At 44.8% G+C, this 16499-nt stretch overlaps 1 protein-coding gene across 6 annotated transcripts; it reads right to left on the bottom strand.

Annotated features, from left to right (window-relative positions):
* Window positions 1-2169: 2169 nt before the first annotated feature.
* LOC109773548 (uncharacterized) lies at window positions 2170-16499 on the bottom strand. Of its 6 annotated transcripts, XR_012201563.1 has the most exons (7): window positions 13386-16499; window positions 12528-13274; window positions 12371-12445; window positions 12215-12274; window positions 12073-12132; window positions 9556-9809; window positions 2170-9461 (listed from the first exon to the last, which is right to left on the bottom strand). XR_012201563.1 is itself a non-coding variant. In XM_073507626.1 (6 exons), exons 2-6 carry the CDS (start codon window positions 12827-12829, stop codon window positions 9734-9736), a joined length of 573 nt encoding a protein of 190 aa, XP_073363727.1. In that variant the 5' UTR covers window positions 12830-13274; window positions 13386-16499; the 3' UTR covers window positions 2170-9733. The 6 variants fall into 6 exon arrangements, 4 of the variants coding, with proteins under 4 accessions (XP_073363727.1, XP_073363728.1, XP_073363734.1 ...); XM_073507626.1 differs by having other exon boundaries at window positions 2170-9809; XM_073507627.1 differs by lacking the exons at window positions 2170-9461; window positions 9556-9809 and adding an exon at window positions 9932-10827.

Consider the following 16499-nt stretch of genomic DNA (forward strand, 5'->3'; position numbering starts at 1 on the left):
GTACGTCTAGATGCTCTGGTTCGTGCCGGTGGTCGGGTCAAGGCAGACGAATTTCCATGCTTCGGCGAGGCATTCCTCCTCCTTGGACGCCCACTTGATGCGCGACTCGCCAGACCTGGCCGCCCGCTTCTTCTTCTTGCGCCTCTTCGCCGGAACAGTCACCGGCTCCTCCTCCTCCTCCTCCTCATCCTCCTCCTCCTGCTCCTCCTCCTCCTCCTTGTCGTAGACGTAGCCGAGCTCGCCGTCCATGCCGCTGCTGAGATCCACCGTCTCGTCCGGGGTGATGAACCCGGGAGACGCGGCGGCCGCGATCGAACCTGCCGCGATGATGTCGTCCATGTCGCCCTCGGTCTCGTCGGTGTCGCTGAGGTGCGAGAAAGGCAGCGCACAACGGCGGAGAGGGGGCGTCGGGGAGGACGCGTAGGCGGGCGGCGAGTAGTGTATGAGGGTACTGCACGCCGGCGAAGGCGGGCGAGGGCGTGCGCTGGGCCGGGTGTCCATGGGGGAAGGTGACGTTTGGGTTGAACCCACCGTGCGCGTCCCCGTCGGCGTAGCCCGGCGAGGGCGATCCCCATGGCTGCGGCGACGGAGAGCCGACGCTTTGCTGGCCCTAGGGAGCGTACTGGGCGTGGTTGCCGGGTGGATTCATCATCCCCGCGCGGGTCGCCTCGGCCTCGGTTTGGTCCGCCGAAGCGGCAACCGCAGCCGCGCGTGCCGCGTTGTCACGGGCCTTCTTGGCGATGGCCCTGTTCCGCCGGTCGGCGGTGACAGCCTCCCGTCGCTGAACTTTCGCCCTCCACTCGGCGTTTGGCATGCCTGGTGGCTTGGACGGCGGCGCCCTCGGCTTCCTCTGCTTCGGCTGGGCGACGGAGGCGGTCGCGGTTGCCGCGGCGCGGGGGACGACATACTTCTTCGGTGGCATGGCGACCGGCTGGGAGGCGAGCGAGAGAGAGATTGGCGGGAGGAAAGGAAAAAATGGGAGGGAAGTGGGGGAAAAGCGGGAAAAAACGGCGGGAAGAGGCGCTCGACTCGCCGACAGGGCGGACCCACACGCCTTTTCGCTTGTGCCGACGCCCCAAGCGCCCCCCAGAGCACCGGGTTCTGCCTGGGTCCGACGGCACCAGTTTTGACCCGAGTCGGCGAAAAATAGGCTTTTGGGGAGGGGAGGGGGGCGACTGGGCCGTTTTTTGGCGCCGGCGCGACAAAAACGTCTGGAAAGGGCCTGTTGGGGCGCGGCTGGAGATGCTCTTACAAAATAGGTCTCCGTCTCGAGTCTCACGTCTCAACTGACCGAGACCAGAGACGGCGGTGGGCTCCATGTGGGCACTATCGAGAGGGCCCACCTCCGCGGCCGATGCTTATTTTTTGTGAGACAAAAGAAAAGGAAGGCCCTGCTGTGAGAGACTGCGTACACGAGCGGTTCTCTCTCCTCCATCTTTTTCCACTTTCCGAGATCTATCCATCGCCTCCAAGCCATGGCCGGCGGCTCCCCGCCGAATCTCTCCCTCATCGGTAAGGTTCCTCCTGTCCTCTCACCCATCCCCGTCTTTCCTTGCACCCATCTTCCCGTGCGTTGCACCTACCGATGAAAACCTGATGGACCCCATCCTTGCCCGCCTGCAGATCCAGGTTCATGCCCATGGCTAATTCCGTTCGCCGCATCGGAAAGCTCCCACCTTTCGCCGTGATCCGGTGAGCACGGTCTTCGGAAACAGGATGGGCGTACATGCGATCGATCTGGATGCTGTTCCCTGATTATGACCGATCTGGACGCCGTGTTCCCCCATATGCCCTGGCTCTGGCCGTTGTTTCTCATCCGATCTGAATCTTGGACGACGCCATCTTCATCCGATAGATGAACGCAAGGTATTCCCCTCCTCCTCCTCCGCCTCCTCTTGCACTAATAAACTCTACACTTTTTTGCCGCACCCTCCCAATCCCAGCGCACAAATTTCTGCTCCTGTATCTCTAGTTATTTTCCATCTAACCTGTTCTATCTCTATCTGCTTTTTTGCAGGCGGAAAGGCTCGATCTTTATGCATCTCAACTGTCTCTTATGTAGTTTATGGCTCAATCGCTCCCAGATCAGGTATCCTTCAGCATTTGTAGGTCGTTTCGCTTGGTCCAGTTTTGTACGCCTCTCATGTTTTTACATGTTTATATCAAGGATATGTTTCCACTTTGGATCAGGCCATGTGCAGACTCATGCCATGATTTTGTCAGATTGTTTTTTATCGATCTATTCTATCTTCACTACATACTCACATGAGAGGGTTCCAAACACTCAAATGAAATAAATTATCCACACAAGGAGCACAACCGCAAGTCTGGGAGAATATAATCTTTTGAAAGTGATAGCATTCAGATTCACTAGTAACCGTATTGAATACGCGTTTCTTTGCCACTCAACCAAACAAGAAGCGGCACGTCCAAAGTTCAGACCTAATGACACAGCCCACAACAGCTTGATCACATGACAGTGAATGAAGTAATAAGTGAGAAATAGACTATGATTTAGCACATGATAAAATTGAACTCTTATGGAACTCATATTTATTTAATTTCCAAACAATTCCACCTTTTGGAATCGTACAGAAGCAAAATGTCTCAGATCTAACCGAATCGCCATCAACCAGTCATCACAAAACCCCTCTGAAAAGACAGTTGGAGGCCAACGCAGTGCCAGATATCAGCGATAGTGCCGTTTTGACAGATTCTCTTGCGGTTCCTATTTCAGTTTAACTTGCATGCGATCGTTTTATTGCACATCAGCTGCTAGTATGGTTCAAATTGTTCCTAGAAATACTTTTTGAAGATCCGGAGTTTAAAGAGTAGAAGATCTGCAGCTTAAAGAGTATTTTGTGAACTTTGGATGCACATAAGTGCTGCTCAAGTACATATATGAAGAGCAATAAACAGTTCACACATACTGTTCATATTTCATAGTGCATGAACTCCACAGCAAGTAACATAATTCCTGAAGAATCCAGAGACATTCATATTATCCATACGGGATGTAAATTGTCCTTGCTTGCTAGATTTATATATTTTTTGGCAGGGACCATTTTTATCAGGTGAACAACGTGGTATTACCTTTACATGTATATGTAGATCAGGCTATCTATAAGTCAGACCGTTGCTGTAACCTCACCTTGATTAGTAATGATGTGGAAAAAAACATTAACTTGTTTATTAAGCGGTGGCCCTTGATGGCTAATTTAGATTGTAGAGCATCTTGGAAGAAATTGACATCAAAGATGATTGTATCTGAAATTGGACAATTAAGAGGCTTACTCTACAATAGCTGAAATGATTTCCAAGTATGGTGTCGGAATCAAAGAAAAAATAATATAGAAGAGTGAGCTTTACCAACAAGGTGAAATGCACCAGCATTTGTGGCCTTATTATCAGTTTTATGAACCTCAACCAGTGCAGTTTGGAAATGTCATTTATCTCCTGCTAATTTCATTGTGAATCAGAATTAGATTTTTCTGAATGAGGCATGAGGAAAATTATGCTGAAAGGCAGTTCAAGCATGGAGGGCACTGTAAACAAGTTATTTTCATTATTAAAGGTGCAGTAGTTAGTTAATTTGTTATACTGGACAGTAGTAGAGAAATGCCTGCAAACAAAAAAACCCCTTCAATTTTAAGTATAGCTGATCCATACCTCAGTGTACATAAATAACTGCACTCGAGTAAATTCCAATAGCAATAGGTCAAAGTGCCATGTTTTGTAGATCTGTAAGTGTCATAGTACTACAACTGACGAGTCGTGTCGTCATTGAAAACAATTCAACATACAACAGTGAACATTAGCTTACTTTTCAGTAAACCTAACTGCTTGTTGATTGGAACTTTGCAACTACAAATATCCATCATCGATGAAATATAGTGAATTTGCCACTTATAGTGACTTCTGTTGCCTCTAAGAAAGGATTTGCAGTTTTACTTTTGTTGCTTGCAACAATCTTACTGAGAATATTCAGATGTATTTCTTCTGAACATGACACTCAACTGCCACGGGGAACCACTCAACATTGGTAGAGTAACCAATATACCAATGTTGTTACAGAGCAGGCTCACGCGTACATATATTGCAACTTACCTCAGGGTGTCATGACCTGGAACTGATCATAGGGTGCAACAAAACTTGCATGTAAAATGTCCGCTACAGTTAATATCTGGTAGATAAGTACAGCAAATGAAATTGAGCTCGTGCTAAATTTCAATGTCATTGCTGCTGGTGTTTTCCAGGGTTATCCTTATTATACCCAATCACAAAGGGAGTACTAAGGGAGTCCTATCTTACCACCTAAGTACTGCCTTACTTTGTGGTCACCTAGATGTTCGGTTGTTGCCCCAAACTTTGGATTAAATACCTCCGAATCTACACCAATATGATGTCCTTTTGCCTGCTTCAGTTTCTACCTCTAATCCATTGGATTATATCGCTAGGTTGGTAATCTGCTTTCCAGAGTACAAGTTTTGGCTGGTTTTTATTTGTTTATAAGCTGGTTTTTATCTGAGTGTATGTTCATGCAGAGAAAGTTATCAAGTTTATTTTTAATTTTATATTGATGTCAAGCCTTAATGGGCGCACCTTAAGCTTATCCTTTGTTCTTTTAAATCTGGTCCGAAGGAAGGACGGTACAGGAAGTTATGATTTGTTTCAGGCGTATATAGATTGTGTCAAGGTTTCTATGCATGGGCTTCCTTTCTTGTGCATTTTTGTTGGTTTACAATGCTAAATATGAGTTCGTCATTGCTAAATCATTTTCTGCTAGATGCTAGGTTTGTAGTAAACCTGACTGTTGCTTTGACCGTCAATCTGTGAACCCATTTTCTGGTAGATGAAGTGCACTAATCGACAACAGATTTTTTCTGTCTGAAACCTGAATTTGGAATCGCCAAGCCCAAACAGACCTCCTAACAACATGCAGAGCTGGCCATACTCATTGCAACACTGTATCGTGTCGGATCACATAGGCACATTTGTGAAATAGGCATGCTTGTGCTTCTGCTACTGCCACTTCATGCTGAAGCCAGCTAAAATTGTGTTGTCACCTTAGCACTCAGAACCAGAATTCCTAGCATTACATATACGTCCTGCCCAACTGGGCATCAAGTGAAAGAGATGATAGGTAACAGTAGTTACTAACTCCGTATCAACCGTATACGTCCATAGGATACTTAAGGGTATCGCCCAACTGGGTAGCAATCGGAAGTAATCACAGAGTACGCAGTTCGGTATCAATGTAGCTAAGCGAGTTCACTGTTTCCATAGCAAGCATATGCATGTCTTATCATTCAGTAGCAGCCTTTTATGCTGCTCAGGAATTGCGCTTCATGGAGTTCCTGTGGGCTTTCTTTCTCTTAGCTTCGGTGTCGGCCTTCACCTTTGCACCCTTACACCAGTTTTGGTGCGTCAGCATTGCTTCGGTGCTGTAGAAGGTATTCGTGCCACACTTGTTGCAGGTAACAAGACCCCCAATGTCTCCCTTGATAGGCTTTGGCACGTGCTTCTTCGGCATCTTCCTTCCTGCACAACACATCACCAAATGTATATAAGCAGTTGGTGTAAAACACCCCTTTGTAGCTAACCATGACTGTTATCATGCAAATTTGATATAATGCAATTGTGCCAGAAAAAAGAGGATATAGATGTAAAGTCTGTTTATTCTCATTCCCACTAGTACTATTAGTTGTAGGTGTCACTGTTCTCTTTCATTTCTTCCTGCACAAACATCACCAGAATATATATATGCACATGGTGTAACACTTGTTTGTAGGTAACCATGAATGTGATTATTGAACTTCCTTGCAGCTGACTATTGCTGTGGAAAGAAATTTATGTTATGTCTTTGCAGACATGACATGTCAACTACAACTTCCAAGCAAGCTGAGACACATCTTCAAACAGAAATAAAAAGAAATGATCTTCCCAAGCTGCATATAGAGATTTCAAAGAGTCCATTCAGCTTTTAGCGTTTTGGCTGTCAGTAACTTTGCTCCTGTGCTGACATTAAAAAGAATAAATACGGGAGCAACCACAATAGAGAATAGGTTTGTGGTAGAAAAATAGAAAAAGCGGTGCTAACCTACAAATCTTCAACACGGTTGTTCATTTTCCTGGTAAATAGATAAATGTTAACATTGTTTGCTATTTGTGTTGCATCCCAGTTTTACTATATCAAGTAAATTTATGCTTTATCTGTACAATTCTATTTTCCTGTACTTGTTCATCTCAAATCTGCTCGTGTGTGAATGATGCATTTTAGTAACTTTGGTTTGTTGGTGTACTGCTCCTGTTCTTGGTGGTTTGGTACTCTAATTTGGAACTTCTGTTTCACTGTTACCTAATCAGGAGAACTAAGTTGAAGGGTTGAATAGTCTTAGGGTCTTGAAGTTTAGGACACTTCACTAAAAAGCTCAGTACCTGCAGTTCCAAGAAAGTAAACTGCAACAGGCCGCCGAGCAACAGTAGTGTTTCCCAGTTATATATGTAAAACTAGCTCTCAAAGTATTAAAGCTGCTGGTATACATCCATTTTAATTTTAAGTGCACAGCTTGAGGGCAGTGCCAAGATCTGTGTGCCATGCATTTCTTCATAAATCATAATAAACATTATACTATTTTAATACAGATTAAAAAGCATATATGTAGCTGTTATGCTATACCACAACAGAAATAAGCATTAATACTTCAGAAACCAAAATATAGTGTACAAAAAGTATTTTAACAGAGAACAATAGGAAGTGTCATAGTATATGGATTATATTCCCAAAATGGTGGCATCTAGGGCAAACAATTTGTGCATCGTAATACTCAGGGTCAACAATAGGAAGTGTCACAGTATTCTGAATTTCGGATTCACAAACTGTTGTCGTAGGTTGTGTTCTTTTTCTGGTCCATGTGCCTAATGTCTGACATAAAAGGATGATCTCATTTCTGACTTTGTAATTCTCATCTCAGGATCCAGTAATGGTTGCAATGACCGCAGCATGTGCACCAGCACTATCAGGTGAGAACATTGGTCTAAGTACACTTATGTACCTAACATTCTGTTAGTCCCTTGTGTGATGTTGTTTGCAAGAAAATTGTTTGTAGCTGTGGAATCGGTCAACAGCATTAAAAATCAAGATTACAGCGATGCTACCTCATTTTCTGAGATTAATTCCCCCATGCTTCTAATTGATGACTTCAGTACTCCAAAACAGAAACAATCATTCTCTACACTGCTCACAACCCGCAATACCGGTTGAATGTGCATGGCATCTGTCTAATAGTAGTTGAATTTTAGTTTGCTTCAAAATATATTACTAACATGTGACAGAAAGTGAGATCTCATAAGTAAATAACATGTAGTATTTTACAGATCAATACGGTATTATGTTTGTGACACAAGGTCGATGGTATTAAACTTCCAATTTGTCCTGCAGGGTTCTCTGTATAAGCCCCAGTGTAATAGCTTGTAATAATATGCATCTGCAGGGCAGTCATAAAACTCCCTTTAAATTGCCTGATGCCACTTGTTTGTCTTTCTCATTTATGCTTTCAACCAATCCTTGAAATTGTAATACATTGATCGTAGGTCTATGCATGCCCGTGTAAGCTTTAACCCTGTGTGAATCTGTAGCCTACATTCCTATTTTTCTCAAGGTAACCCAGATTTACTTTTTGCATGCCCAATATGTTTGTATCCATGTCCAATAATTGTCCTTTTTAGACGGGTAAAGTCAAATTTATAATTGTAACCTTGGGTCATAATCTCTAACCTTCACCACTATGAAACCTTTATGAGCTGGTTTTTATGCAAGCAGCTAAGGTCCATTCAATGGTATGAACATGAATGTTTGTCAGTTGTTAGATTTTTTTTTGAGTTAGAACATATGCGTCTTATACTGATCTCTTGCGAAAAATGAGTTCTATGTTGTACTCTCTCTGTTAGATTTATCCTGCTATCACATGCCATTTTTATTTGATTTGAAAACTCCCATGTAGAAGCTGGAATGTCAGCATCGACCTCATGCGTACTCAGAATTTCATCTTAAGTTTGACATCTAGGTTATGTATCCTTGGTTGGAGCGGTGAATGAGGTTGGACATAATGAATGTCTCTCTCCTCAAGATTGGTATTTGGTATATGTTTCTAACTGACACCTACTCCCTCCGTTCCAAAATAGATGACCCAACTTTGTACTAAAGTTAGTACAAAATTGTGTCATCTATTTTGGAACGGAGGGGGTACTTATTTGGTGTTCTTAGCTAGGTACATTGAACTGATCAAGTGTATCAGAGTCCATGGAGGTAAAAAACTCCCATGTAGAAGCTGGAATGCAAGTGGATGAAGCTCGATTAACAGGAAGCACTAAAACAGGACACAAAATTATACTCCCTCCCCAAAATGTAAGGCGCCTACAGAATTTCATGTGGTATATGTCTACAGAATTAATATACAGACATGAAAAAAACAAATGTGACGATGCCATTTATACATGTAATGCACTTGGTATATATTAGCGGTCAAAGTCGTGCATCAAAGACCATGTAAAGTCAATCGCGCCTTATATTTTGGGAAGGAGGGAGTACTCGTAGATCGTTTCTGTCATGTACTATCAAGACTAGTAGTATGCCCGTGCGTTGCCACGGACTTCTGAAATATTTTGCTGAAGGTATATAAAATAATCCATGTAATTTCACAGGAAGAGACAATATAGCATAGACACAATTCCATAATAATTGAAGTCTACTTCACTTGTAATGTAAACTGCTAACAAAAAGGCAAATTGACGATGTATACACATAAATCGATGATTCAACAAAAAATATATTACAAATTATTAAAATCTACTTGATGCGCTTAAGAAATTTTAGTACAATATCAAGAAAGTTTTTTTTTTCATTCGCACGATGCTTGAGCAAGTATAATAAAAACTACTTTCTCAACTCATACCCATCATGCAAAAACAATAGTAGAACGCCCGTGAGTTGCGGGCAATAATGCATATAAATGAATCAGAGAAACAATTAAAGTCGTATTCAATGTCTAAGCTTATTTTTTTCCTCATACGTCCGAATGTGTTCGGACATCAAACGGGCTACTACAACCGTCTTGATAGTCCGGGTGCCCCAAATCCAGCCCATATGTGAGAAAAAAATGTTGCTATCCAGACTATTCGTGATGTTATCTCCAACATGTGAAACCAACACAAAACCCCACCACCATGACACACCCTCTCCTTTTCTCCTCAGACCCTCCCCTTCCCGCTCTGTTTCCCGCCGTAGTGGGTGACGTCCGCCTCACTTTCACCATGACACCCTCTCTCCTTCACACTATACTTTCTCATAGACCGTTAAGGAGGAGTCCCCCGTAATGCCTTCCCGCTCTCCGCCATGATCCCCTTCCCCGTGTTCGTGTGTTTTCACCACTGCCATCAAGAGGGAGGAGGTATTGCGCCGCCTGTGGCGCCCCCAAAGCCAAGAATGCAAATTTGTAAGTAAACATACCAAACCCAACCTCCGTCCCGCTCACTCTTATCACAAAATCCATCAACCTGTATTTTAAGTGAGCCGGTGATCAACATCGTTGTGGCCGGCCAGCAACAAGGGATAAGGGCGGCAACCACCTTCCCATCTTAGTGCCAGTACCTCCTGGTTTTATACTGGACCCACCCTTCATCCCGGGCTCTACAACGACAGCTCCACGCTCATGTGTTCTCGTGGAAAAGAAAGCTATGCATAAAAATGTTTGTCCAGAGCATGAAAAATGTCAATGGTTCTCTCCTCTTCCCTCCTCGCGCGCACATGCCTGATTCAATCAGATATTAGTGAATAAACCAAATAGATAATTAAACGACATGTCTGAAAAGCGCGCGCGCGCACACACACTATATATATTATGGGGTAACTACCACTGGGTGGTAGGATGGATTTTCCATATATATTCCATATATATTCCATATATATATATATACATATACATATATATACATATATATGCACACTATTCATCACCCAGGGTGGAGTATAAGTTATTATTCACCCAAGGTAATATTACAATCAGTTCATAAATAAATAAATTTTGTTTACAGAGGGAGTACATTAGTAGCCTTTTTAGAGATACATGAGTATTTATTCCTAGTAATAGCAATTGGCAATTTAGCATAGTACAACCATAATCTTGGAGCCGTCTATCATTTCGATAATAGGTAGTTGCTATAGATGCAATTATGATGACTGTGTTAAGAATTTGCACAGAGCAACCCTTTTACAAACTGAACAAAATAACAAGTCAATCCCGTCCACTATGCAACTGATTCATGCATTAAGGAACGGCACAAAGTAAATAGGAATCCAAACTAACAACAAGGGACAACAACATGGATGCTATCTTATTCCTTTCTAGGTGAATAGCAACCATACTCGTCGGGATGCATGAAACAGTCCTATTATTTCCAACTTTATAAAAAGCTAAATTTAATTATGAAGAGAGGCTAGTAAGTAAAACTAAGTCATGACTAAACTATTGAAGGGAGAAAATGATTGTTTTTTTTTCAAAGATGAATAACCCGGTATAATAAGCAGTGGCATTGTGCAAGCATCAACAGCAATACAAATAGCAGTAGCCTCTCAATCCTGTGCTATCTCTCTAAAGCTATCTACTACTCTCTTTTATTCCTCTCCCAAGACCACACACGGCAGCAACAACACGCTCAATCTCTCTTCACATATATGCAAAAAACCTTAGAATACATTCATATAATTTTTAAAAGTGCTTCCGGCTTGACTGATAATTTGTAAGCATGCTTCCCGGTTGACTGGTAAATCTAAAGAAAATTCAAACAAATTAGAGGACAACCCTAAACAAAAGCGGCATATCACATTTATACTACTAACAACTGATTCAGGAAGCTATTTTAGAACACATGCACTTATAAAAGTATCTAGAACTATATATCCTGAGCCCAACCGATAGAATTTACGACCTGTGTCCATTAAGAACTGAACTACTATAAATAAATCTAGTTCAGAGATTTGAGAAAAAGAATTGCACTGATAGTAGTAGCAATCAATTAAGACCTATGTTTTTTCATATCGCAACATGGTACCTAGATTCAAATACAAGAAAAGAAGTCAATTCTAACTACGAAGTAGAAAACTGGCTTCTACACATGCCCTTGACAATTAAGAGAGTTATGGGTTTTTCCGCGAGATAAGTAAACACAATTTTACAGAAACTGCTATAAATATCTGGTTATGGATAAAAGGAGGCAATTAAGAAACAAGATATTAGATATAAGTAAACATAATTTTACAAAGACTTTGCTGCAAATATCTGGTACCATGTTTTAGAGTGGCAAAGAAAATTGAAAGATGAGAATATAACTTGATAATAATATGTGCAGATCCACTTGTGCGACTGCTTGGGTCATTGTTCAAATACATTCCCCAAATGGGCTTGCTGTTCATGGATCACAATTCAACACTTGCATTACACTTGAAATGGATTTAATCAGTCAAGAATTCTTTAATCACAAAGCATGGCCGACAGTTCGAGTAGTCTAAGGTGATGATATACGAAATTAAGAATAATATAGGGCAATTATAATGCCTTGGGTATAACATCCAAACTATCCCCAAAACTTTAAGTCTGAAAGCATAAAATGAAGTTGTGGAAGAATACGTAAACTGCATTAAGTAGACAAATTACCATCAGACTATACCGTGAATAATCCAAACATGAGACATGAACTTCAGTTTTGCAGGGAAAACCTGATACTAAAATGATTCGTTAGTACACATGCCATTGCAAACCTAGCTAGATCCCTTCTCTGTAGTTAATGCCATCTAGACTCAAAGTAGCATTAACAGAGCAGAGCTCTAAACAGCAAGGATCCACCAAGTGGTGGTTCATATTTATACTGTATAGGATATCCACAAAGACTTCTGCAACCGTAATACTATGCAGGCAAATAATTTTTTGGTGGTATCTGAAATCACCAGGTTATCAATATAACTACAACAGCAGCAAGTTACCAAATATCATGAATTAGAGCCAAAGGGAAACCTACTTTGCAGAAAAATCTTCAGATTCCAAGCTCTCCTTATGAGGAATAGAGGGGTTAAGATTCCTACTTATGTTGTATCAAAAAAGCATTAGCGACCAACCAAGTATAACAGCAGTAAAAATATATTAGAGGGATAAACACAAACCTTCTTTTAGCACCAGCTTGATATACTTCACTATCATCGTGAGTAGATGTGTCAGGCGAACTGCAAATACAGAAACCATGGATCAGATCATGAAACGATGGACAGATGGACACAGCAGGATATCAGACGTGTATATGGATCTAGTGATCAACTTACGATCTTTTAGGACTGATTTTCTTTTTTGGTCCCTTGGAGGTAGACTTTCCATCGTCACCAGAGCTTTTAGATGCACTGTAATACGAGGGTACGAATGAGAGAAATGCAAACAACAAGAATACATTAGAAATCAGAAGCACACGGTCAGTAAACTTACAACAGTTCAGGGCAGACATCGATGTTAGTGCAGTTCGCCTCGACCACGGAGGCCTGGCCAGAGACGGCCTTGGACTCGACAACCGTGGACTTGGCAGAGACGCCCTGCGGCTTTGGAAGGGTGGGATGGTCGGCCACTCCCTGCACCGGCCCCGCGGTGGGGATTCCTGCGACGCCAGAGACGCCTTGCGCCAGCCCCAAGGTAGGGTTTCCTGCGACGCCAGAGACGCCCTGCGCGACGCCGGCGAACAGCTTCAGTTCGTCGCGTTGCCATGGGCTCTTGCGTTGTGGAACCGGCAGCATCAGCACCTCCACTAGGAGACCCGAACGTGGGGAAAAACGAGGAGAAGGCCGGGGTGAGCTCCTCCATGGAACCGGCAGAGTCGGTTGTGGCCACGTCCAGATCCGTGGAGAACGGCGACGGGAGGTCGGGGAGGAAGAAGAACGGCGACGGTGGAGGCCTCCCTTTGTCGATCTAGTGACTAACCCGGATCCATCCGGGAGGAGATCGATGGAGGTTGAGATATAGTGATGTGGAGGTGTGGGTTGGTGGCGGCGATGGAGAGGAGGGCGTCGATGGTGGCCATGGCCGAATCACGGAGGATCTCGCACCAGCTGCTCCGCCACGCCATCCAGCCGCTCGCCGTTGGTCTGCGGCATCAGCTTCTTCCCCCGGAACAGGACCGACTCCACCCCCCTGCTCCGCCATGGCCGCCTCCGCCGTCGCTCCGGCGGTAATGCCATTACCCTGAGGACAGGAACAATTGCGACAGTAAGCTTTGGTTGACTCACATTTTTTCAGTGGTAATAATAATTCAGCAGCCGTGAAGAAAATTACAGAACAAGATAAATTATTTACCTAGATGCGGATGTAGTTGGTTGCTCTGTTCTCTCCGAATGCCATTGATACGGCTTGGTCCACCTGAAAAGCACAGACACCCACAGTCCTGTTTAGCCCCGCGTACGTGACGATGGTACGATTCTGTCCGTGCAATGTATTCTCAAGAATCAATCGGGACGTACCATGTCGGCCTGGCACGCGAAGGCGATGCGCAGGAGGCTGGAGGACGACGCGCGGGCGCCCGACCCGGCGGCGGCATTCCCGCCAAGACATAGCATGATGAGGTCGCCGGCGCCGGCGGCGAAGGGGAACTCGCGCTTGTTGTGGAGCACGTGGGTGATGGCCATGGCCGTGGGGTTGGCCACGCCAGCGCCGGTCCCGCTAGCCGCCGCGGCGGCGCGCAGCCTGGTGCGCCCGTCGAGGGACGCCACCCCGTAGGCGACTGCGCAGATCTGCCAGAGCGGGAAGTCGAACGCCTCGGCCTCGACGGCGTCGGCGTAGGAGAAGACGAACGGAGGCAATGGTGACGTCTTGAGGAGGACGACGGAGAGGGCATGAGGAGGGGGGTCTGATCGGGGATTGGGGTGCGGCGGCGGGTGCGGCTGGAGGCGGGGGACGAGGGGTAGCTAGGGTTTGAGGGGGGAGGGAGCCTCATTCGTCTAATTTTTCGCGTCACGTGCGAGGGGCCCTTGTCCTGGTTAAATTTCGTAGGTTTTTTTCGTAGATTTTTTTCCTTCCGATTTTCTCTCGATGGACCAGAGGTTTGGCACCTTGACTTCGTGGGGGCATCGCTAACCCAGACTTTTTTTTTTGACGGCCCTGGGGGATTCGCTGGGAGGTGGGAGGGAGGATAAAAAAACCAGTGAAGGTGGGACGAAAATTAACCGTGGAACGGAGACTACCTACCAACTGAGACATTAGGAGTAGAGATGCCTGTTGGACGGTGATAGTTTCGGTCCTTCACACCCGGTCCTGCTGGCCATGTACTAAAAGCGATCTATGTATACCTCGTGTTATATTCTCATATACTCAAATGCTTGCTGAGCGGTGATAGTTCCACTCCTTAATTTGCTCATGCACTTAGATACTTCTAGTTGGACATGTATATGTAGTTCTGCTTGATATGGGATGGCTTTGTTCTCTCATGTGCTAAACAATTTGTGATATATATTAACGTTTTCTTAGCAGTAACCAAGATATCCGACCGTCTTGAAAATTTAGTGATGTCTCGGAGGCTAAAATAGACACTTAAATGTGTATTGATTTCATGAAGAAATATTTGGAAAGATTTTTGTATCAAACTATGATGAGATGGGCATCAGCGCTTTGCATATGAAAATTATCTGAAAATGGTCATATATCACGAAGACTCAAGGTCTATACTGCAAATGTGCTATTTCATGTCTAACCATTTGTAGTGGGTTTTCTGTTAAAAGTACATTAATTGGTCTGAGATCCCTCCACCTAAATCTGGGTCATCAGTCTCCCATCTAGTGGTCCAGATTCGGTTTTTCTATTTTTCTACTACAAGTGAGATTCTATAATAAATACAGTACATAATATGCTTTCACACAGCCAATGATTGACACCCAATATATGGTAAAGTAAAACGTGGCAGTTGATGTAAAAATGCAAACAGTCAATGTAGAAGTATTGGTCAAGGCAGGCATGATGACATCTGCACAGCAGTTATTTGAAGATTTCAGATACGGGTGGTTCATCACAGGTTCTTTTTTTAACTTATGATATGATGATCCATTGTCGAATCAAAGCCGAGCATGCATTGAATCCCCAAATTTGCCCAACTATCGATCGATCCATTAAACCCGAAACGCTTATCGAGCTCCACCATTAAATCCCCAAAATGCTGTACTAAAAAAAACCCCAAAATGCTGTGTTAAAAAATCCCCGAAATGCTCAGCATCAAATCCCATGCGTCCGAGATCGTTCTCTACCTGCATCCAAATCCAATGTGCCCCAGATCGAAGCCGAACCCCCCAAAACCATGTGGCCCAGATCCATCTTATCAACAAAAATCCCGATGAAGTCCCCCGAACCCCCTGCTGCCCAGATCGATCGAATCCCCCAAACCCCTGCGGCCCAGATCGATCGAATCCTCCAAACCCCTGAGGCCCAGATCGATCGAATCCCCCAATCCCTGCGTCTCAGATCCACCGTATCAACCAAAACCCTACAAAACCCCTAGACAATCGCCGCGCGCGCGTCGCTGATCTATCGATCGGTAGAAACCAAGTCCCCCGATCCAGATCGACCGGATCACCCACATCACGGCGCCCGCGTCGTGTGCCTGTTCTGTCGATCCACCAGAACTCGCCCGTAAAACCCGTGGTTGCCCGCCATCGCGCGCGCGCGACCCATTCTCACAGAGTGCGGGATCGGCGGGGGCAACGGACCTGGAGCTGAAGCGCGTCCGAGATTGGAGGAGGCGCCCGCGAGATCCGGAGGAGGCGGCGGGAGCGGGAGCGGATGGAGGCGCCGAGAGGGAGGAGAGGAGGAGCGCACGCACGGTCTGGCTGCCAGGGATCGGTTGGGTTCTCGTCTCTCGAGGAGAATGACCGACCGCTATTTGGATGGACGGGGTCGCGAGACCTGCTTCCGTCCTGTTTGACCCATCCGGCCAGTATGATTTTTTTTTTTCCAGTTTAGCTGCGTGTCAGTCGCCTGAAAACGGAAATTTGGTCAGTCGATTTCTGGCGTTGAGGAAACAGAGAAGCGCGAGCATCATCGATGCCTTCTCGTCTATCCTAGGGTGGAGGGGGATGCAGCAGCCTCCTAGTCTATCTTAGGGCATCTACAATGGGGGCGCTAATGACGGGCGCGCTAGGGTCCGATTCCCAGCCGTATGAGCAAAATCCCATGTGATCCCGGAAAAATTTGAAGTGTCAGCGCAAAAAGAGCCACCGGGCGCTAGCCCTTTTTCTTCTTCCACTCTAAGACTCAACCTGTGCCGTATAAGCGTCTCTATATTATCGCTGACGTTGGAGGACAGGACGCTAACGATGCTGCTACGCGATTACCTTTTTTTCTTCTTATTTCCTTAAGTACCAATGCAATCGCCCATGCATTGGACCTGCCCTTATGGATGCTGGGGAAGTGACAGTCTTCTTGTCT

The sequence above is a fragment of the Aegilops tauschii genome, chromosome 1, assembly GCF_002575655.3.
Source record: "Aegilops tauschii subsp. strangulata cultivar AL8/78 chromosome 1, Aet v6.0, whole genome shotgun sequence".
Lineage (NCBI taxonomy): Eukaryota > Viridiplantae > Streptophyta > Magnoliopsida > Poales > Poaceae > Aegilops > Aegilops tauschii.